The sequence below is a fragment of the Diabrotica undecimpunctata genome, chromosome 1 (assembly GCF_040954645.1).
Source record: "Diabrotica undecimpunctata isolate CICGRU chromosome 1, icDiaUnde3, whole genome shotgun sequence".
Classification (NCBI taxonomy): Eukaryota; Metazoa; Arthropoda; class Insecta; order Coleoptera; family Chrysomelidae; genus Diabrotica; species Diabrotica undecimpunctata.
In genome coordinates, this window is record NC_092803.1 from 453,750 (window position 1) to 479,167 (window position 25,418).

At 33.1% G+C, this 25,418-nt stretch overlaps 1 protein-coding gene across 1 annotated transcript in view; it reads right to left on the minus strand.

Moving 5' to 3' along the window:
• LOC140442593 (uncharacterized) overlaps positions 1-20,580 on the minus strand; it is a 28,597-nt gene extending 8,017 nt beyond the window's left edge. The window contains exons 1-8 of the mRNA XM_072533607.1: positions 20,393-20,580; positions 16,671-16,879; positions 9,173-9,336; positions 8,762-9,093; positions 7,779-7,914; positions 7,361-7,594; positions 6,777-7,217; positions 5,551-5,770 (exon numbers count right to left, since the gene is read on the minus strand). Coding sequence (XP_072389708.1) covers positions 5,551-5,770; positions 6,777-7,217; positions 7,361-7,594; positions 7,779-7,914; positions 8,762-9,093; positions 9,173-9,336; positions 16,671-16,870 — 1,727 coding nt within the window. The 5' untranslated portion in view covers positions 16,871-16,879; positions 20,393-20,580. The remainder of the gene's footprint in view (positions 1-5,550; positions 5,771-6,776; positions 7,218-7,360; positions 7,595-7,778; positions 7,915-8,761; positions 9,094-9,172; positions 9,337-16,670; positions 16,880-20,392) is intronic.
• Between the last annotated feature and the right edge of the window lie 4,838 nt (positions 20,581-25,418).

The following is a 25,418-nucleotide window of genomic DNA, read 5'->3' on the forward strand; positions in this document are numbered from 1 at the left end:
TCCTAACAATTAGTCCTATATACCTATTATACATTTCTTTCTTGCCATGGTAGTGGGTGATTAACAAAATATTCTGCCAGTTTGTCTCGAAATGTAAGTGCTGTTCTACCTCCTCTATTTCGTTCTTGATCTGTAGCAGTTTGGAACCCCGGTATCGTCAAAGTATCGTTGTATGAATAGCCATCTCTTGACCGTACAAAATTGTGCAAAATGCAACATGTCTTTACTATTTTTTTTGCTAATTCTATATGTACATTCAATGGTCTGTGAAATATTCTCCACTTATTGGATAATATACCAAATGTGCATTCAATGAAACGGCGCGCCCTGGATAAACGATAATTGAAAATTTTTTGCTTGTAACTAAGATTGTGTCCTCCATAAGGTCTCATAAGATTTTCGTGTAAACCAAAGGCTTCATCTCCTACTACTGTATATGGAATGTAGTCACCATTTTCTAGTGGTTTGGCTTCAGGGATATTTAGAGAATTGCTAACAAGGTTCTGGTAAAAAGAAGTTTCTTTGAAAATTCCCGAATCACTGCTTTTCCATACGCTCCGATATCTACATATGTGAAATTATAATTAACATCACATATTGCAAGTATAACAATGGAAAAGTAATGTTTATAGTTATAGTACAGCGATCCGGAATTTATCGGTTGAATTAGTCTGATATGTTTTCCGTCGATACCACCGATGCAATGTGGAAAATTCGAGTTTTTTTCAAATCCATTTGCAATTGTTTCCCAATCGTTTTCTGTGTTTGGCATAATTATAAATTTTTCTTGATGTTGGCATATTATGTCGCACACTTCTCTAATTATAGTACAAATCGTTGTATAACCAAGTCTGCAGTTGTAATAGAGTTCTTTGAACGTACATCCTGATGCAAGATACCTAGAACAAAAAAATAATTAAATTATCTCGTCAATTTATTTTTATCTATTATGTATATTATAAATATATTATCATCTATATTTATTATATATAAATTTTCATTTGTTTCAGGTGTTGCTTTACAGAAAAAGTGGAAAAGTATACGAGGGTGTTATACAAGGGAAGTTAGTCGACAAAAAAATTTAAAGTCTGGATCCGGTGGTGGATCACGAAAAAGTCAATATGTATTCTTCCCGCAGCTGCAATTTTTAAAACCTGTGGTAGCTATTAAGGAACCAGAGCACGTTGCTGGTGACGAATCTGTGGAGAATATTGAAACAGACAGGGAGGTGGTACGATGTCCCAAAAGGAAAAAAACAAAAGATACCACTACAGAACCTGAGAAGGATAAATTCCTTGAAACACTTAACAGAAGTATTGAAATGAGAGAAAAACATGAGGCCAATAGTGAGGACGAAGATAGACTATTTTTGCTATCTTTGTTAGGTACCCTAAAAAAAGTACCTCAAGAAAAAAAAATGGTTACGAGGATTCAAATGATGACCTTGCTTGACAATGCCACCCGTAATATTGAGTCTCCGGGCAGTTATGGGCACCAGGGGACTTATGGACACCCATATCAGCAAAGTTCGTGGTCCCAATCACAACAAGTGCATAATTCTACTCATCACTTTGGATATTCTTCTGTGGCATTTCAGATCCTGGAGGATCTGAAATGCCACATTCTTCCTACCAGTCACCCGCATCCGTATCCAATTTTTCCGAAGAATCATCAATTCTTGATATATATGACTTATAAATAATTTAAATTTTCCACTTAATTTTATTTAATGTGTAATAGTTTAAATGTAACAATATTAGAAATAAATGTTTACTTACCTCAATGTTACAAAGAGTTTTTCTTCTGGACTTACGGATTTTCTTAACACAGTATCTTGTTTAGTCAGATCATCCCGACATAAGCTCAATAATTCATTAAATGATGCCACTGACATTCTCACGTAATTGAAAAATTTTTCGGGATATTTCATTAAATCTTCATATAATTTGACAAAAACACCACTTTGGCTTCGATTTGATATAAAAGGATGTACCCATATTTTTTCCTTCTTCTGCTTAATATTTTTACGACGTACATAAAAATAATAACAGTGCGATTTCTTCCACGTCCATTTCTGTCTATATAACGAGAGCGACTGTGGTGATCGCTGGCGGCGTTGTTGGCGACGTGTTTTGGCGACCTACGGTGGCCAGGAGTAGCCGTGGCGACGTATGGCCCTTAATATAAACTTAATATATATTAGATTTAATTTAAACATTTTTCTGTCTTATTATCAGGTATATCTGATCGATATGAAGACAGAGAAGTTACAATCCCACCACGTCTTTGTAATCGATTTAAGAACATTTTTAACCTGATTGCATCGATACAGCTGCTGATTTTGCTTTGTTTTTATTTTAAACAATCTTAAAAAGTAAAAAAATCATATAAATATTTTTTGTATGTTTCTTATGCAGTTTAGAGAAAAATGGTTTAAATTTAATTTAGATTTAATTCCAATAAGTCGGGTAAATTATTTTTGTTTATTAAAAATGATATGAAATAAGTTTTATCAGTATTAACTGTCAGTAATTTCCTATTTAGCCATTCTAGAACCTTTATAGTTACTGCTAAAGTTTTAAGTTTTTTTCAAGAACCACTAATGTAAAGTATGATAGTATCGTCAGCAAAACAAATAATCTTTCCATTTATTTTCAGTGCTGCTAGATCATTTATATATATTGAAAACACTAAAAGACCTAAAATAGTACCTTGAGGCACACCATACTCAATGATTTTTTCAGCATTTACTTTGTTATTAGTTTTGACAATTTTCGATCTATTTTTTAAATAATTTTGAGTTATTTAAAAGTAGGTTTTTCTTCAGTCCTAATACCCTTAATTTTTTTTTTGTTTTTTGTAAAAAGAGGTTTTTTGTTATTGTAACATGTTCGTTATTTTTACAATGTAGACAAAACATACTTTTGTCACAATTATGTTCTTTATTTTTACATAATTAAATAATATTATCCGAAGGGAATATTTACATGACTTCGGATTTTTCTTCATTTTAATTTATAATTTGGTTAGTTATCAACGGGTCACGGAACACGAGAGTGTTCGTTTTGTTAGGGGTTAAAAACGTTCTCGAATATTCTACTATCTCGTAACTAACTATTCCTTAGTTGTGAAATTACCTTAACTTTGTCCATTTGGACTTTTCTACTACTATATATTGACGTAAGCGCCGTTTCTATTGTTTGCTATGCATTCTATTTACGTTCTGTATTTTGTGAAAAAAAAAAAACTACACATTAAATACCTAAACACCAAAAAACAGGAAGACTTAGACCTATATAGAGCGAAAAACAGAGAGGTAAAGAAAAGAGTAACAAATGAAAAGAACGAACGATGGGAACAAGCATGCACAGAGATAGAACGACATATCGGAGGAACGAGAAATTCAGAATCATGGCGAATATTAAAAGCACTTCAACGAAATAAGACAGAGAAAACCCAGATCGGCAAAATTAGTGAAAACGAGTGGAAGAAAACTACGTAGAACTACTTACAGAAAACCGTCCCCAATTTCAGGAAGAGAATATAGAACATGCAGGAAATGGGGCATACGACCAGATAGAAATAAGCCTGGCAGAAGTTAAGAGAGCAATCAAGACATTGAAGAACAAAAAAGCCAAAGGACCCGGAGGAATACCAAACGAACTAATTAAAAACGGAATGGAAAAGTTATTCCGCATGCTACATATAATGTTCGAAAGAGGACTAAATGGAGAAGAAATACCTGCGGAATGGACACAAGCATACATCACATCCATACATAAGAAAGGAAACAGGAAAAAATGTGAAAACTATAGAGGAATTAGTATAATATCGTCGGTAGGTAGACTTTACGGGAAAATTATTAAAGAAAAACTAGAAACTGAAATAATAGGAAAAATTGGAGAAGACCAAGCAGGGTTCACAGTAGGAAAATCATGCCTAGATCATACGTACACATTAGAACAACTGATAGAGAAGAAAATGGCAAAAGGTAGACCGGTCCATCTGGCCTTTGTTGATCTAAAGAAAGCATATGACTCAATACCTAGAGTCAAATTATGGGAAGCAATGAATGATCTCGGAATCCGACAAACACTAATAAAAGCAGTTAAAGCACTATACAAAGAAAACAAAGTAGCTATTAAATGTGGAAATAAAGCCTACAATCCATTTAAGACGACAAAAGGACTTCTACAAGGCTGTGCTACGTCCCCTACTCTGTTTAAAATATTCTTGGAAAAGACACTCAAACCATGGAGGAGAAAGTGCGAAGGAATGGGCATACCAGTAAGAGACGAATACCTATACACCTTAAGTTTTGCCGACGATCAAGTAGTCATCGCACAAGATGAAGAAGATCTCAGCTTTATGCTCAGAAAACTAGAAGAAGGATATAAAAACAACGGAATGGAAATAAACTTAGAGAAAACCGAATACCTAACAACAGAAAACAAGGATATGAGAAACCTAGAGATAGACGAGGGAAGACAAATAAATGGAACAGATAAATTCAAGTATTTAGGAACCATAATATCGAACCAGGGAACAACAGAAGAAGATATAAACAACAGACTGAGACAAACAAGAAACTGTATAAGACAACTAAACTCAGTGTTGTGGGATAAGAACATTACGATAAAGACAAAAAAGGGAATATATAATACCCTGACAAGAAGTATCCTGACATATGGGTCCGAAAACTGGACAATAAACAAGAGAAATAGAGGTAGAATAAGAGCAGTGGAAATGGAGTTCCTGAGGAGAAGCTGTAGACTTACAAAAAGAGACAGAATTGAAAACGCAGAGATTAAGCGGAGAATGGGAGTGCAATCAGACATAATCGACTATATAGAGGAGAAGAGACTATCCTGGTACGGCCACGTCAGAAGAGCGGACAGAGGACGCTGGATAAATAAAATCACAGAATGGAGCCCGATTGGAAGAAGAAAGAGAGGAAGACCCCGAAGGTCATTCAGAGATGAAATCGACGAGGCTATGGAGAAAAGAACCCTGCGAGATGGAGACTGGAATGACAGGGAAAATTGGAGAAAACGGTTGAGTGAAGGAAGACAGTGAAAACTGTGGAAATCCTTAGTAGTAGTAGTAGTATTTTGTGAACCAGAAGTCACTGGATTATACCCAAAGATGAAGGTGCTCGATAAAAAAGCTATCCGCGAATATATCCAGTTTGCTACTTGTAATGAAGATGTCACCGTTGATAACTCATTTATTTGCGTTCGAGAAGGTATAGTCAGTGTTGGTGATTCTTCAGATAAAAAAGTCTAGGTTGTATCATTAAGTACTTTCTCTCGACCTGTTTCGACACATTTATTTCTAATTAACAGAAAGATAATTTTAAATGAAGACTTTGAGTTATACAAAAAACACAAATCTCGAGAATGGTTCTCTCAACAGTCGAAGGATATTTTTTAAGGTATTAAAATATTTACCATGCTATTAGATTAATGTTATGGAAGGAAATTCAAGCAGAAAACTTCGTATTACAAACTTATAATATTATATTAATTATACATTATAATATTTTCATACCTGTTATCAGGATCCAGATCATAGGCTCTCTGGAACATGGATGCAAACGATTCTAACCTAAGAAATAATCTCCAACTATCTCCAAACAACCATATCGGCTTTTGCTGAAGAACTCCTCTATCTCTCCAATAGTTCATGGGTTTTATGGCATACCAATAAAACAGCACTATTACAAGTACTAAGAGAATTAACTGAAGCATCATATACTTAATGGAAATAACTCAATAATCACCACGAAAAATATTTTAAAAGAATCGTCGCGAAACTATTGTTTTTGTGAAATATTGTTACATGAATAAAAACAAACTTTATCACTTATAGTAGAGAATGAGATAATTGACGATCCTCAAGGTCAGCACGGTATTTTATACTACCCACTCAGTTATATCTGTTAATAACAATTACAAGTTTAATTTAAACCAAGCAGATTGAATCATCACAAATTTGAGTATCTTGCTTGAAAATAATATAAATTACTGGGTGCAACAAAAATTAAAAAATGGATTTAAATTTTAATAAAACAAGTTAATAATCTGATACATATTAAAATTTCAGATAAGAAAATCTAATTTTAGTCTGCACTTGAACTGTCTGAAGCAAGTTCGCAAGTTCGCAATTGAAAACCTTGATTGACAATGCAATCAAATAATTAAAATACATCTAGGAATTAATAAAATGTGATGACAGAAGTCAGGAATTTGTATAAAAAAAAGGCAATGTTTTAACAATAATCCTAAATTAAGAAAAGTTCTTCTTTGCTTATTTGCGCATTCATATTTTCTACTACAATCTTGATATCATTTTTCGGCGAGAGTAAGCTGTCGTATATTTCCTGTAGTTGTTCGTAAAACTCTTCTTTTATTTCTAAGTAATGTTATTCTATTGGGAAGTGTATGTTGAATATGAAATACCATCATTTTTAGAAAAAATTCGATAAAACAAAATCGACAAATGTGAACGTTGTAAGACTTCAGTATTCAACTCTAGGTAGAAACTAGTTCCATTAAACGACATAAGAGCGCTCTGGCTTTCTGATAAAGGATAAATACAGCGGTGGTACAATATTGGCGCTAGTAAAATTTCTCTTCATTTTCGCTACAGTATTGTTATGAATTATTGAAAATGAAAATAAATAAAATTTTAAAATAAATGTTTTTTTAATTATTTATCATAATATTTATTTTAAAAAATATATTCAACATCAAAATTCATACAAGAACATTCTCACATTATCGTCTTTATTGGCTTCAATCCTAAAGGCATTCCGTCAGAAGGTTGAAGATTAAAGCTGCCCTTTTTCAACTTCACAGGAATTTTAGTTTTTCCAACGGGGACAATTTCAAAATGATGCAGCAAACGAGCGAACAAAACCTTCATCTCAAGTGTAGCGAACCTCGAGCCAATGCAAGTCCTGGGACCTAGCCCAAACGGAAAGTAAGTGTAAGGATCTATTTTGTCCTTGTTCTCGTCGCTGAATCTCTCAGGATCGAAGCGTTCTGGAGCTGGGAAGTATTTGGGGTCTTTGTGTATACACATCACCGGCAATGATAGGGAAGTTCCACTTTTGATCTTCAGTGGTTCCTCATCTGGACTTTCCGGTTCGATGACAAAATCTTTGCTGCACTCTCTGTCAGTCTCCGGAAAATTAGGCCATTTTCTTAAACACTCTAGAAAATTCAAAAGAAATATATATATGCAAGAATAATAAAGAAGAAAGTAACATAAATAATATAGAAAATTTAAGAATGATCAAACAATTAAGAAATCTGTATTTGTTTATACATGCATATATACACAAACTTAATTTTACCTAAAATAACCATGTCGAAATATTTCATCTTCATCAGCACTTCATATGTCAAATTTCCATTACATTCCTTAAATCCTTGATTGATTTCATCTCTTAGTCTCTTTTGAACATCTGGGTTCGTTGCTAACTCGTAAGCGATGAAACACATCGTGTTGGAAACTGAGTCGAAGCCTGCGAATTGGAAGACGAGAGCATGGGAAGTTATGTCTCCATTGGTGATGGTTACACTGCTTCCTTAAAAAGAGAATTACCAATAGAATAAATGAAAGTAATTTAAAATATGACCATTATTAGAAATGTGAAGTAAAAAATGATGAAAAATATAAAAATTACAAAACATTTTATTAAAGTGGATATGCTGTTATTCATAAAATGGTACCTTCGTGATTTTTTTTACTTTTATTTTTGTTGTTGTTACCTTTTTTAGCCTGGAGTAGAAGATTTAACATATCTGGTCGTTTTATGTTCCGTTCTTCCCTTTCTTTAATGGTACTTTCTATAATATCAGTAAAGAATCTTCGTGCAGGACCATAAAAAAAGTTGACGTTCAATAGCTAAAACAAAATTAGAAAAATAATATAAATTTTGGAAGGAACATTTTTATTCATTTACTGTCAAGTCATATACTTGACCTTAATGCTAAATACTGTTTTTTTTTATAGAAAATATAAATGTAGCCGTTTTATAATTGATCATCTACCTACAAACCATCCAAAAATAAAAAAAAAACGATCCCCGCATATATAGTGGGATCAGAAATGTGACACGATTATTAATCAGAAATGTGACATCTACTCTAACTGTGGTTTTTGAACCTTGCAACGTCATTTTTATGAGGATGGTATATTTGTTAGGTATACCTAGATTACGAATATCTTTAAACATTTTGTTTTCTTTAACTCTATCAAAAGCTTGTTTAAAGTCCATCTTTTTCTTCACGTGCCATATCAGAATTATCCGACGTTGCGTTAGCGATCATCATTGCGAAGGCTTCGCCATTTTTTGCCACATGGAATAATTGTCCTGCATTTGTTATCTGTGTCCATTCACGAATGTTTTTTAACCAGAAAACTGTTTTCTTCCTACACCTCTACGGCCTTCTGTTTTGCCTTCAAGGACCATTTGTAGTATTCTTTATCAATTTTCCCTCACTGTATGTCTCAGATAAGACATTTTCCAATGCTTAGTATTCTTTAGCAATCCTTTATCTCTGTTGATCCTCCTTAGTGCTTCCTCATTAGTTTTTCTTGCTTCCTAGGTATCTTCAGCATCCATCCATAAATCCACATTTCCAATGCTTCAGTTTTGTTCATGCTTGATACTTTTAGTGTCCAAATTTCTCTTCCATATAAAAGTATAAACCTAAGATAGCACTTAACCATTCTTTACTTACCTACCTACCTTTAATAATTTTGGCACTAATAGAAATCCAACAAACTTCAAATTCATCCAAAACGTGCTAACATTGGTAAGATCGCCGGCCATCGAGTAAAACTCGTTATTGGGTTTGTTTAAAGAATCTGTACTGACTCCGAAAGCTGTGGAAGCAATTATATCATTGGCAAATCTGGAAGTTACGTCTTTCGTATTAATTTCAATGATTTCTTCATTTCTTTTCGAGAAATGTTTTACAAGGTTTTTCGAGCATTCAGTCATAAGGTCGAACATCATCTTCATTTTGCTACTAGTGAAAGAAGGGCTCAGTACTGATCTAATTTCTTTCCATCGTTCATCTACAAATAGAAAAAGCATATATGTTAAAAAGACGAAAATTCAATCAATTACTGTTTATATATCGTTTCAACTTCATACCTTTAAGTGACAGCAGATTATTTGACCAGAGTGGATCAGCTCCTTCAGGTATAAATGGTTTATGATTGGCAAAATGGTCAAATTCTTTGACAGTGATTTGTTTTAAAAGCTGTGGATCTCTTATCATTAAAATTGGGTTTGTTAGTTCATACATTCCTATATACCTAGTAGAAATAATATATTTAATTGATAAGTAAAAAACTTACAATGAAGAAAAAATTTCTTGTGTAAAATAGTCGACAAACTTATTCGATTCGTAAAAGTGAATTTTAACTTCTACAGCAATCAGCTTTTATTTCAAACTCATTAATTTCACCTACTGACAGGTCATTGTCTTTTCATAATTTTTTTATTTCGGAAAAGATCAAACACATTTTGTTGAGCTGATAACATTTATATTTGTTTCAAAGTTAGTAATACCCTTATTAAAATTTTAACTTGTACAAAAGAGTCAATTCACTATACAAACCGTATATTGTCATGTATTGATATAGATTGTTGATATAGATTGTCATGCTCTGATTGTTATACCTGCTAGATTGGAAGAACATACAGATCATTATCCACCAGATCGGCAGAACACTCCAAACGAGACAGTACTTCTGCCTTTTTTCATCATCTTAAAGTCAATACATATCATTTAAACATTCCAGACGGTGTATGTTTGATTCATAACATTCAAGACAAAAACATACTTCGTTTAGATCTGTAGCAAAATCTAGAACTTGTTAGAGACTAATTACTATTTAAATGGGAATAAGCCGCAATTAAAGGTTAAAATACGTTTATTGACGTTTCAATTTCCACTTCGGAAATCATTCCGAAGTGGAAATTGAAACGTCAATAAACGTATTTTAACCGTATTTTAATCTTTAATTGTGGCTTATTCCCATTTAAATAGTAATTAATTTAAAATGCCACAAGAAAATAGCTTCAGAACAATATTGTTGGAGACATGAGCACTAGCCCCAATTGTGTCAATCGTCACTGCTCTTTCAATCGTGACTTCACCCCCATACACCGGCATTATTTTCCCAATTTTACATTTTACAATTCTTATCTCTTACACGTCATCATCTCTCGCATTATTATTTGTCTTTGTACCGATCTTCTTCATTAGCATCTATGTTTCTGCCTTTCATAGAATAAATCTTACTCGGTGATAATCGTCCATCCATCTATGCTTTTTCATACCCTTTCTGTGATTTTCTCTCATTTCCCAAGGTACTACATTTTCATAACATACGGACACACTTGTCTATCTTGACCTCTTTGTGTTGCCCATGCACGTGTACTTGCATCTTTATTGGTTTTACATATTTTTTTTACACATATTCAGTTTTTAAATTTCCTATATTTTTGAATCAACACTTTTGGTGCTAGTGCATATAGTTCTTATTTATGTTATACATCCCTATGCGATTTACACTTACATTGGTACTCTCACACTACTCCAATACAAACACAACAATTTCCCCCCCATTTTTAACCATTCTACACAGACAGTGCCTCAACTTTTCCGATATACTCATACTACTCTATTAGCTTATTATTTACTACAAGCTCCCCTTTGAATTTTATTTTCATTTAATTTACAAGATACTACATATTATATTCTCACAACAGTCACACACTCTTTAGTTCTATTTGAACCTTTATTATGATGTCCATATAATATGAACTTGTACTTTACATAGATATGTACATTCACCCATAGCCAACCACCAACAGCTTACTAATTTCTATTAAAATCTTTTTGGCCAATTCTGTATACCTTTCATATAATCTACACAAATTATTTATTATTGTAATTTAATTTAATAATTTCACATAATAACTCAGTTGATTATATGATGTCACTGCTCTAGGGTAAGATTTTATCTTATAGATCTTTCTATAGTACATAAATCTTTCTAGATCTTTACATAAATCTATTTAGATCTTTACATAAATATTTCTAGATCTTTATAGAAGTTTCTAATTCTTTCTGGGTCTTACTCCATCGAGTTAGAATCTTCTAGTTCGTGTTTTCATAATGAAATCTCACTAAAATTGAGCTCATTGGTTTAATTGACAGTATCCAAGACGTGCAATGAATTCTTGGGATATGTTTGACCACATCACTGGTGTAATTTGTTGCATTTCAGTACGAATTCTCGGTTTGAGATCTACCTATAGTTTACATATACCTTACTTTTTAAATAACCTCAATTAGAAAAATCCATGGAATTCAAATCTGGCGACCTAGCAGGCCATTCAATGTGGTCACGTCGTCCAATCCAACGATTGGGAAAAGTTGCATTTACAAAAATTTCTAACCACTACAGCATAATGTGGACTTGCTTCATCCTGATGAAACCAAATGGTCATATTTGTCCAGGATTATTGATACCTGGAAATGTCGCGGGTAAAAATGAAACTACGTAGGTTTGCAACATCTCTAAATACCTTTCACCCGTCACAGCACCGTTAAAAGAATACGGTCCTACAATAGTAATCCTAACAATCCCAGCCAATAAATTTACTTTTTGAGGTTATTGAGTACGAACTTCCATTGTCCAATTGGGATTTTCTGTTGCCCTTCTTTAGTGGATGTTGGCGATAATTCTGGCATACTCCTCTCGGTCTTGTGTTGCTCTAAAGAGTGCATGGGCATCGAGGTTTGTCCAATCCCTTGTGTTTTTAAGCCATGAGTATTTCTTTCTTCCGATGCCCCGTTCTCCTTCTATCTTCCCTTCCATAATAAGCTTTAAGAACTGGTACTTGGAATTTGGAAATATATGACGCAGATAAGCAGTTTTTTTTCTTTTTATTATTGGCAGCAATTCTCGTTCTCTGCCCGTTCGATTTAATACTTCGACATTTATTGTGTGATCTGTTCAGGGAATTTTAAGTAGTCTTCTAAATACCCACATTTCAAAGGCCTTCAATCGGTTCATCACATTGGCCTTTATAGTCCAGGTTTGTACATCATATAGCAGTATGGAGTAAATATAACATTTTACAAAGCGATATCGAAGCGTTAATTTAAGGCTGCTGTTGCTTAGCAAAGTTCTAATATTAGCAAATGCTGTTCTAGCTTGCTCAATCCTGCTACGTATCTCTATGTCTGGATCTAGATCTTCAGTTATCCAACTACCGAGATATCTGAACTTGGGGACTTTTTGGATGTTCTTATTGTTTACTCTTATATTTAATTGCATATTTCGTGTTCCGCTAACCCCCATTACCTTCGTCTTGTCTATATTAATCTTCAAGCTCAGTCGTTCTCTTTCAGTGTTTATTCTATCAATTAGTCATTGTAGCGCTTCTTGGCTATCAACTATTATGACTGTTTCATCAGCTTAGCGAATATTACTAATAGTCTGTCCGTTGATTTTGATTCCATCTTCAGTGTTACTTAAGGCTCTATCGAAAATCGTTTCAGAGTAAAGATTAAAAAGAAGGGGTGACAGAACATAACTCTGTCGTACACTTTTTTCGATTGAGAAATTTTATGTAGATTCTAGTCCTACTCTCACAGATGCCACTAGATTCATACTAGATTCATATAAAGGTTCTTTATGATTTTAAGGTCATTCTCATCTATTGAACGTTCCTGGAGCAATCTGTTGCCCAATAACGACAATTTTGCCTATTAACGGTACCATTTAAACAAAAAGTGACCTCGTCGGAAAACAAGATATTGATTCAAATCCATTATTTCGATTACACAATTCTTGCATATTTTCGCAAAACTCCATGCATCTATCAAAGTCGTCTTTATTGAGTTCATGTATAAGTTTAATTTTATATGAATGTAATTTGGCCTTTTTTTAGAATTTTATAAACAGCACTACGACAGATCTCATTGTTAGTTGATAAAGTTTGGAAGAATGATGATTTTCTTCAATTTCAAGTAATACATTTAATTGATTGTCGTCGGAAACAGTGGGTCTGTCTGTATGGAGCTAAAATTTTTTTTTTAAAAATAATATAGTTATATATATATATATATATATATATATATATATATATATATATATATATATATACCGATTCGGCAAATTTTCAACTACCGTATACGTTATTCAGTATGTGGAACAAAGATAACACTTAATTGTTTGAATACGAGTGAGACACAATCCACGCACTTGGAGTAGCGAGTCTAATTTTTAAACAGTGTTGCGAAATTTCTGTAACATAACTCCTTCTAAAACATTAGTCGGATACATGCGTGTAACATAATGTTTAAATCCACTACAGTTCATTGTAGAATGAAAATTAATATTGCCCCAACAAACCTTACATGAAGTAATCATGTAAGTATTATTTTTTAAACGATTATATCATTACTTCATTAATTAACAAAGAATACTGAATTGAGAAATTGAGATGCGACAACAGCGTGAGCTAAATAAATATCGCAGTTCAGTAGACAGACAAATAGTATAAACCATTTGCCCCCTCTACGACTTCCCCTCAAAAGAATAGGCGGTCCTTATCTGTACAACAGGTTTAAGGTCAATAAGGTAAGGCCTATTTCTTTGATTTTTAGCTGTCGTGGTAAAAGGTTGAAAACAAATAATTAACATGCCAAACGTATACAGTAGAACCTCGATATGTTAAATTCCAAGGGAAAAACCAAATATTTTAAGTTATACAGGTTTTAAGTTATCAAGGGTCTATGTTGTGATGGATTAATATAGGTCAGAAGTTCATTAAAATATAGGCATTTATTATACACTACATACACTACATTCATTTATTATATTCGTTACAAAAAGTTAAAGCAATAATTAAAGGTATAGTCTACTAAAAAAAGTCTGTGATTTTCTTTTGATTTAAACAATTCATAGATTCTAAATCGATTTGATTTTAAATAACATAGAGAAGAAAATACGTTATCTTTTATGTTTCTACACTGCTCTATAAATGATCGTACAGTTGTTATAGCACTCTTGCTTCGTTGATTGATATGCTCTTAGATGAAGTTTGTGGGTCGTCATTAAATTCATCGTCTTTATAACTTTAAATACAGTACATGTTGTTATTCCATTATTCAGGATCATTATTATCTTCCTCTTCAAAATGATTTCTTGAGGTTCTGAAGAAAAACCACAGGTTCTAAAGCAGTTTTTCACTGTGAGGAGTGTTACGTTTTGCCATGTTTTGTTCATTATCCTCATTACTTGAAGAACATTGATAGAAGAAATCGTATTTTGCTCCATATCAGCTATCATTCTTCTAACAACTTCTTGTCTGTATAATGTTTTAAAATTTTTAATGATACTCTGATCCAAAGGTTGAAGTTGTGATGTTGTGTTTGGTGGAAGAAATTGTACTTTGATTGCCTTTAATGGTGGTATGTCTCCGTGTGCTGTTCAGTTGTCGATGAACAGAACAATTTTTCTATTTCAAGTTGCCCTTTGCTAATCTATATTATTCAGCCATTTTTTAAAAAGTTCTGCTGTCATCCATGCTTTTTTATTGGCTTCATAATCCATGGGTAGTGATTTTAAACCTGCAAAACACCGAGTTTTTTTTGACTTACCTATATAATTAAAGGTTTGAGTTTTTCTGTGCCCGTAGAATTTGCACAAAGCAGAATCGTAAGCTTCTATAGCTTTTAATTTATCAGCATATGTTAGCGTTGTTAATTTTCTTTTTGAACTCATTTTAAGCAAGGTATCACACAGTACCTAAATCGATGTTTCTAGAACAGTGATCAAAACTTATGATACAGTAAGCGCAGTAAGCTGTTCAGCTGTCATTGGTAAACAATTTTATTTTATAGGGATTGTGAAAACATTTCTTTAAGTTACTGAGGGCCAATATTGATATTATTTATTTAAGTTATCGAGATTGTGTATTTTAAGTTGTAGAGGTTTTGGGCTCCGATGGGATGGGAACATATAATGTTTTGAAGTTATAGAGGTTTTTAATTTATTGAGGTTTGACCTATCGAGGTTCTACTGTATTTTCAAAAAGAAAAGATTCAAATGGTGAAATGGTATTATGGGAACCATTCTATTGTAGAAATAATACAGTTATTTATTGCTGCTTTTTAAAAACAATAACTTTTTAAAAAATGTTTTCCGATGAATATTCATTCACAATCCATAAACGTCATAATCCATCTGTCGTCCGCTATTGGTCTAGGGAAAAGAAACATTTGAGTATTGCTGTGAAAACACAATTCCCAAAGAAATTAAATGTGTGGACTGGCATTTATAACGATAATATAATTGGTCCATTTTTTATTACGGGAAATCTGAATGGGCGAAAGTATCTAGATTTATTACGCAATCAGATTATTCCAGCTGTTCGAAACCTTGCGGTCAACTTCGATGATGTTTGGTTTCAACAGGATGGTTGCCCAGCACGTAATGCAATCGAAGTTACAAATTATTTGGAACAAACATTTCCTGGACGAATAATTTCTACACGAGGAACAATAAAATGGCCCCCTAGATCACCAGATTTAGCACCTGGTATTTTATTTCTTAGGAATGCTAAAATCAAAATTATATCGGCATGATTTCGAACGAGCCACCAATTTAGCAGAATTGTAAGAAAAAATTGTTCAACTTTGTAGTCGAGTACAACCAAATCAGCTAAATGCAATGAGACTTGCTTTAATTGATAGATTCGGATTTTGTTTAGCTTAAAATGGTGGTTTGTTTGAACATTTAATTGGTTAGAGATTTTTTAAAAATGCCTTTAATTTTAATTATTTAGAATAATTTTTTTGATTGGTTTTTTTGTTATAAAAATAATATTTATATTTAGTTAATGTTTGTTAAGTTAATTATTGTTTTATTTTCTAGCTACCAGAGCTAAAAATCTACAAAAATTACATTTAAAACTCGAATTCCTATAAGTGTTTGAGTTTTTCTTAAAGATTTACTGACGGAAAGTTGGCGACGAAATAATTTTATGCAAAGAACTACACCCCATCAACGTCCGATAATTACTGTCGGTCATCGCTTCGGTGTATTTTTATGCCGCTTCGCACTGTAAAAGTGTAAAAGAAGGCGTTGCTTAAAATTTCAAACTCTTCAGGGGAATAATGCTTTGTTGCCACACATAAATTACTTAAATCACTGTTCTTTGTTAACTAATAAAGTAATTGATAAAATCGATTAGAAAATAACAATTACGTGGCTACTTTATTTGAATTTTTTTGGGACAATATTAATTTTTATTTTACAATGAACTGTAGTGGATTTAAATATTATTTTAGACTCATGCATCGGACTAAAATTTAGAAGGAAAGATGTAACAGAAATAATAGCAACACTGTTTAAAAGTCATACCTACTCTGTCGAGATGATGACTGCCTCTCACTTCTATTCAAACAATTAAGTGTTATCTTTGTTCCACACACTGAATAACGTATACGGTAGTTAAAAATTTGCCGAATCTGTATATATATATAGATAACATAATTGTTTAAGTAGAGTATATATAATTTTTTTTGTTCTATTTAATCGATTTATCTTCAATCTCTACATACCTTGCATTTGGAGCTAGTTGATAGACTCGTTGCAACATCTCGTAGGCACTTTCCAATTTAAAAATTAATCTAAATTGGCTTCCAAAAAGCCAACAACCATCCTCTGAGATAACTCCTCTTCTTCTCCAATAACTCATTGGTTTTATAGCAAAGTAGTAAAAGAGCGCTAAACTAGCTGCTAATAACAAGTACGTCAGCATGATGTAGAGCTAAAATAGTTATTTTATATTAAATTAATGTAAAATAGCATATTTTTAAGTCGTAACTCAAAAAACTATCTTTTACTATCTTTAACATCTTTCTAGAACCCCATCATCATCACCCAGTTTTCTGCGTCCAAAGTTGGACATAGGTCTGTCCTAATTTCTTCCAGCTTTATCGATCTTGAGCTTCCTGCAGCCAAATCCCAGCGATTCTTATGAGGTCGTCTGTCCACCGTATAGGTGGACACCTACCTTTACTTCTTCTGTCTACTCTTGGTGTCCACACTGTATTTCTTTGGGCCCGTCATTCATTTTGGCCACATGACTAGCTCGGTTCAATTTGAGCAAAACTATGCGTTCTATAACATCTGTGACATTGTTCTGAAGCTATTTTCTTGTGGCATTTTTAAATTAATTACTATTTAAATGGGAATAAGCCACAATTAAAGATTAAAATACGTTTATTGACGTTTCAATTTCCACTTCGGAAATCGAAATGTTTGTATTTTAAGAACGATTTCCGAAGTGGAAATTGAAACGTCAATAAACGTATTTTAACCTTTAATTGTGGCTTATTCCCATTTAAATAGTAATCTGTGACACTTTTCCTCCTTTTTTCCTCGTTTATAACCCTTTGAAGTCCGTTTAATTCTTCTTTGTGTAACTCTTTTGCACAGAATTTGTTGGCTGTGGCCTAGGTTGTCAAACCTCATGTTATTTTATTTCAATTTACTTCAATATATTTTGCAGCCAATATTCTTCTCATTTTCCTGAGAAAATTTAATATATTAATGTTTGCACTAAATACAAATTGTTTTTTACTAATAAACAAGCCTTACCTAATAAGCAAGATTGATAAGAAACGTTAAGGAACAGGATGACTATCAACAGAACTTTGAGACCAATGGAAAAGACAAGAAAAGATCATAATCTAAAAATAAACGGATGTATGGCGTATGGTTGTAAATGGATGACGATTCTTTCTTCAACTTATTGATATTTAACCATTCCTCCCATCTTTTAATGAACGGTTTAGGTTAGTTTCGAAGATTTCATGTTTAAGGAGATGGAACAGAAATGGAGATGAGATTGTTATCAGCTTGTTATCTAATTTTTATGTTCTTTATGAGAATAATTATAGACTGGGACATAAGCTAGATTATCACAAACCTCTGGAGCAAGCCAGATTTAAGAGCGGCTTTGGAACGACTGACCACCTACAAGTAATACAATCCTTGATAGAGAAATTTATAAAATACAACGAGTCATTAATACTAATATTTGTAAACGTTGAGAGAGCGTTTGATTGAGTCTAGCATATCTGATATTAAGCTAAGATTAATACTATTAGAAAAATGAATATTAAACACATCCTTCCTTCCTGATTGAACCGCGTCGATTATTACTGCGCCGAGCTTTCCATATCCTCTCTGATGCCTTCTTCAGGGCTTCCAAGAGCTTAGTCTCCCGAGCTCCCAGACACTACTACACTGTTCACTAATCAATGTACTATAGCTATTGGGAACAAAAGACAATTCAATTTATACCATCGATGGTGCCGTGGTTTGGGTGAAGATTATAAAGTGGGGATTGGCGCGAATATTGCTGACGGCTGGATTTTGATTGGAGGGTAGAGCGGACGATATTTTCTTTATGAGAGGTCTTTATGTCGGAGTTAACCAGATGCCGTCATCTCTTTTATTGAGGCAATTTGGCCTTTTTTTAATTTCTACGGCTTCTCGGATAATTCTTGGTTTATAAAAGCGTATGGGAACTATTGTTGTGGAGTTTTCTATATATCTATATATGAAAAGTTAAAACTCGACGTTTCGGCACCCATTTTGGAGCCATTATTAAGAGGAACATGGTTTCATTCGAGTTCGGGGTCTCAATCTGCCTACTCCCCTCACTCGTAACATACTAGTATCTTGTTCTGTAAATATACAAGTACCATCAAACGGCACTGAGGTCTCAATCTGCAAACTCCTTAGAGACACTCTGACACTAAGGAGTTAGCAGATTGAGACCTCAGTGCCGTTTTACGGTTCTTGTATTTTTCTTTATTACGGGACGCTATTTGTTTCAATACTAGAAACTAAACTTATAAACCACGTAAAAAAATTAAGATGCATTGAACAAGAATAGAAGATATAATAGAAAACGTATGAAAGATAAAATGAGGATTTCTTGATACCAGTGGCGGCTGGTGTGGTAAAATTTTGGGTAGGCCAAGCCACCAAATTACATAGCTATGGTCACGGGGTCATGACCCCCCCCCCCCAACTAATTTTCATTTTAAGTTCTGCGTTGTATCTAATTTTTAGCCATTTTTGATTTTTCATCTAGCAAATCGCGAACAGAAAACGCCCTCTTCTGTACATCCTTAACGGACAGCAAATTACTGAAATGTTCCTTGCAACTGGAATGTTTTTTTAAGGAGGTAGACATATTTTTTAAATCAAAGTATCCTTCACAATTCTATACATATTTCTTATTAGAAAATAACAAACACGGCCAACAATATAGTCTGTTTTTCGTAATACTTCCAGACAACCATTTGTAGATATCATACCAAGAGCAATTAAAAGTACGCACCTTTTTCCCATCTTTTTGGTCAATTCGCAATGTTGGAGTAGGCCTTTCATTCATAATAATTTTTTTTTAAATTTATTTGGGCAACCGTGCACTTGTTTGTAATTGTGTTGTTTGTTTAAAAATATGTTACAATTAAAGATTATGTTACATATTTTTTTATCATAATTTAAAAGAAAATTTATATTACAATTCGATAATTACGTTACAAGTGACAACGATGGTCATCGTAGGCCCGATCGTCTGGTGCCTAAACAGCAAGCGTAAACACGACAATATAATTATTCGTTGTCCGGCAAGCTGCTTAACTTCAAACGCTTTTTGAACGGGGATCTTATGTGAGCTGGGTCGGCCAGTTCCGATAGGGCCTATTAATGATATTTAAAATGCCTGAATTAATGATTCGATGCTTACTGTGGTAATATAATAACTTAGTTGTTTTAACGGACGGTAATGTATTGAGTGATTTAGTACATTTAAAAGTTATTTACATGCATTAACATAATTTTTAAATATATGTTTTTCAATTTTAAAGCTCTTAAAATTATTGGGTAGGCCCGGCCTATCCTGCCTACCCCCAAAAGCCGCCACTGCTTGATACCTATCCCTAACACGACGCCAAGTATTGTTATACCTTGTTACGCCCTTGATGGAACATACTGCGCGTTCGGTCGACGATTAGAGCTACGGGTATTCTAACGCCACGAAGAAAACTTCACTGGGTTCTAAAAGCGTTTAGAAGAGTGAGGGAAAATGTATATAAAGGCGATTAGAATTTAAGGAGGCTGTCTAATACATACATTTGTACAATCTAATAAATAAACTAAAATATAAATTGGTCAGTTACATAAATAAATATTATAAATTAAATAAACTAAAATAAACATTACAGTATGATGGTGAAACTCTACTTAAAAATCTACTTACTGAAAGATAACTGCATCCAAAGAAAATTTATCCTATGAAACTTATCCTAACAATATTCGACGATTCACATAAAATATAAAGTTTGTGATACCAGACTATCAGATCGTCCTAAGGTGATCTTGCAGTGACTACTATTGAAATAATCATAAACATTTAATCTAAACAGCAGAATCTACGTAACTTAATAAATAGCCAGTGAATGCTAATATTAGGATTGTCCTTGATCTGAGAGTGCATAGTTTTATTATCAAGAGATACAGATAATATTATAGATAAATGAATAAAAACAAATGTATTTAATTAATATTAGATTTTTTTATTTTAGATTTTATTAACATAGTTGTTACAACCTCTGAGGTTATTTTTATAGGTACTGGAGATAATTTACTTATAATAATTAATTTCGTTTATTATAGTGTATTCATTTTATCAAATGTTCAATTTTACAATTTTCTTCTAAGATTTCACTTGTTGATCCGATGATGTAGTTGGTCTCTCTCTGCAACTACAAGGACATGTCTAACACTGAGTGGAATATTACAGTTGCCACATAAAATGGGCATAGTGTGACCGACCATATGCCTTGCCGTGATTTGATCAGCTCTGTTGGACATTTGATATTTCCACGGTTTTACAGATGCTTTCACTTCACGACGTTTTCAAGTTGAATGATTCCAATGGTTTTGTCACAAATTTTCGACCTTCACTTTAAAAAATGTTTTTAAATCATTTAGCATTCTACATTTCCCACCTCACTTGCAGTTTTAATATTTTTTGCTTGTTGGGCTATACGATCCGTTTCTTCATTTCCTTGTAGGTCAATGTGTTAAGAAACCCATAGACATATTACAGTATGGTTGCTGTTTTGTATGGTAGCTAGTTCTTTATTAGATCAATTGGATGTGTTGTTTGTTGTGTAAAGTTGGTTAATGGTATTAATGGAATTGAGGGAATCGATAATTATAAGAGCAATGGATATACTACTGGAGTTAATATGAATGAGAGATTGTTAGATGGCATATAGCTCGCCAGTATGTATATAGTTTAAGGATGGTAGTTTATACTAAAGTGAAATATTTGGAGCCCAAACATCAGTTATTTTTTATTAAGGAGTAGGGAGTATCGTTCTTTCTAAAAATATTTATGGATGTGTAGAAGTGAGGAATGCTTATTGTCCAAAGAGGAGGAATTCGTATAAAGTTGAAATAGGTATTTGGTATCGGAATTTGTAAAGCCATTAAAGTTTGCTACAACTAGTATATAGAATGGGAGGTTTCACGTTTCTGTTTTCAGTATACATATAAGTTTTTAAAACGAGCAGTGAATATGTTATTTCCAGTTAGATTGGTTATTTATTACATTAGGTAGATTATCACTAGCTGTTATATCAATAAAGGGTGTTATAGTTCGTTTGAAAGACGATTTTGATGTATTTTCCTCGTTGGATATATCAAATTCGTGTGTTTCTTAATAATTTTTATTTTCATTAAGAGATCTTGAATTATTATATAGACTGGAAGACGAAGCGTGTTTAGTTATGACTGTATAGGATGATGGAGTTGGTGAGGTGGATATATTTGTTTTGGATATTATTGTTATTGTATTAACTGTAGTTGATGTATCGTGCGTTGTTAAGTGGGTTGTACTTAGATGATGTTATTAACGGTGACATTGAAGGATTTGATATATTTGTAGACGTTGTTGAAGGTATAATAGCAGTCGTTGCTGCTTACATACTGCACTAGGTTTTTTTTTTTTCAAAATATAATACTTGGAGCGCTGTATTTGAGTCATTTAAAATTACTGAGCAACTATTAAGAAACATGCATTGTTTAGTTAAAAAAAAAATATTTTTAGTGTTGTCATGAGTTATTAAAATGAAATCGGGAATTGGGATTGTAGGTGGGCATGTGTAAATATGTCGACAAAAACTAAGTACAGATTTGTATTCCGGATTGGTAGTTCCTATTCGCAAAAATATAAAAATGGCGCAATACTCAAGAATACAGAGAACTTAATAAAACAATTAGAAAAGAACTAAAACGCGACATACAAAAATGGAACGAGAACTTAATAGAGCGAGTCATTGAAAACAACAGAGGCTTAAAATGTCTAAGACCCGCACTGGGAGTTCAAAAAATCATCAAAATTAAAGACGCCAACAATAAGGTAGAGAAGGACAAATATAAAATAACAAATATTGTCGAAGACTTCTACACATCCTTGTACAGCTCGCAAGGCCAGAAAATGAAACAACAAAGGAGAACGTCAAAAGAAAAATAAAAAACGTGGGATCAGAAGTACTACCAAATATAAAGGGATTCGAAATAGAAAGAGCTTTAAAAGAAGAGCTGAAAAATAATAAAGCTCCAGGACACGACGGTATAATTGACGAGCTCTTGAAAACAAGCAAGGCATTAACAATCCCTGTACTAACAGAGCTATTTAATAGCAGATGTCTCCATAATAGCAAGATCCCTAAAGACTGGAACGAGAGTCTAGTAATACTCTTACACAAAAAAGGGGACAAATGTGATCTAGAGAATTACGGACCTATATCGTTGTTCAGTCAAGTATACAAACTATTTATGAGAATTATTAATAACCGGTTAAGCTACAAAATGGACAATTACTAACCGGTTGAACAGGCTGGCTTCCGCAAAGGATAATATAGTACATCAGACCATCTGCTGACAATGAGAACATTGATAGAGAAGGCAAATGAATACCAACTACCCGTATTTCTTGCCTTCGTCGACTATGAAAAGGCGTTTGATAGTATCGAGATGTGGACCATAGAGCAAGCTATTAATAATTGTAGAATTAGATTCGAGATATAGGCAACTAATACATAATATATATGAAAACGCAACTATGATCGTACAACTAGACGAAAATACAAATCCCATCCCCATTAAGAGAGGAGTGAGACAAGGAGACGTAATATCGCCAAAGCTTTTCAACCTAGCCCTAGAAGACGTCTTCAAAACTACAAATTGGTCAACCTATGGCATTAACGTTAATGGCAACAAGTTAAACCACCTCAGATTCGCTGACGACGTAGTAAGTATAGCGAGCACATTCGAGGAACTGCAAATTATGATGTGGGAACTAGCAGCCAGCTCCCAATACGTCGGTCTAAAAATGAATATGAAAAAAACAAAAATAATGACAAACACAGATGACCCCAGACGTATAACTATAAATGGCAGTGAGATAGAACAAATCTAGGAATATATCTACCTAGGCCAAATCCTGAGACTTGACAAAGATAACCAAAGTGCGGAAATTACTAGAAGAGCAAGACTAGCATGGGCAGGATTTGGAATAGTTGGATACTTAAGAACCGCAAAATACCCCAATACTTAAGGAGCAAAGTGTTCAACCAATGCAGCCTTCCTATCATGCCACTAAGCCACAACAGAAAGAACAATGGAAAGAGCAATGTTAGGTATACGACTGTCAGATAAAAAGAGGAACGACTGGGTAAGATCCAAAATAAAATTCGAGGACATAGCAACAAAAATTGCCAAACTTAAATGGAGCTTCGCGGGCCACACTGCTAGACAAAAAGACCAACGTTGAAATACTACAAAACAACATTGGAGGAAGACCACAGATGAGATGGGTTGATGACATTAAAAGAATAGCCGGAACAAATTGGAAATATGTTGCTCAGGATAGAGACCGATGGAAGGAGTTGGGAGAGGCCTATGTACAAAAATGGACGACAGAAGGCTAAGAAGAAGAAGAAGATTCGCAAAAATGTTATATATAAAGTTAGTTTTAGTTCTAAAGTTAAAAGTTCCTTCTCTATTATCTTCTGCGGGATAATGAGTCTTTCACTTGGAGTAATTAGTCTACGGACTTGAATTTGTATACTGTTTACAGCGATGAAACCTCCATCGAAAAAAAAAACGATTATTGGTGATTCTTGAAAAAAAAAATGTTTTGGACTAACTGAAGAACCTATTGCTAACAATATTCTTCTAATCTGGAATTATTAAAAATTGAATATTTTGCTTTTAGTTTTATGGATATATTGACTCTTGTTGTTTAGTAAGGTAAAGGTGTTTGTGACGCAGACTAAGATAATTGATCTTTGTTTTCAGTAACATCAAATTCCATTTTTAATCACCATGTGTTTATCCTAAATTCGGACCTGTTTCGCGTCAGGTTTTGGCTGGTATAATTTATTTACTATTATATGTCTCTGAGATACTTTTACTACGGATTACTTAATAATAAAATATGTACTCACAGAGTTTTGTTTCTTCAACGCACAATGAACTAACACTTTAAGTTTAGCGTAGAGTAAAAATGTTTGATTGTTTTTATTCTTTAAATTTAATAATTTGTCAGGATCGATCAAATAGGTATGCTTCTTCGATATCGGTGCCGGATTCATTATTATTAAAGGATCAATTGTTTGTTATTTTTCTGCCGTATACGCGTATCTTTTTCTCTTTGACAACGACTATGTTTAAGGTTTTTTATTTATCTGTTAGTGTTTCTAACAATATTTACTATAGAAGTCCATAGAGATTACCTAAACTAAAATAACTTTTTTATACCTTCACATTTTTTTATTAAATCAATTATTTTACATTTAAATATTTGATTTTTGTTTCAGGAAACAGATCTTTACGCGTAAAGGTAGGAGTATATGTCTGGTGGAGATATGAAATACACAATTATTATATAAATTTAGCCACAATGCATGTTTTTGTTTATAAAATATATAATACATAAACAAAATATAATAAATACATAATATTTTAATTAATCTCCACGTTGTAAAAGTGAGAGCGTACTTTATTTGTTTGTAAAATGGGATCACATGCAGTTTTTGGGTCAATAAGTTGACTAACTCTTGAGACTTTCGGGTGTCGAGGTTTAGTTGTGCAAGGCTGATCCGAATCATCTCAATAGCTGTCTAAAATGAGAATTTTGAAATGAAGAAGAAAGAAGTGGATGCAGAACAACGACTGTAATCATATATAATTTTTCAAATTATTTGAAATTA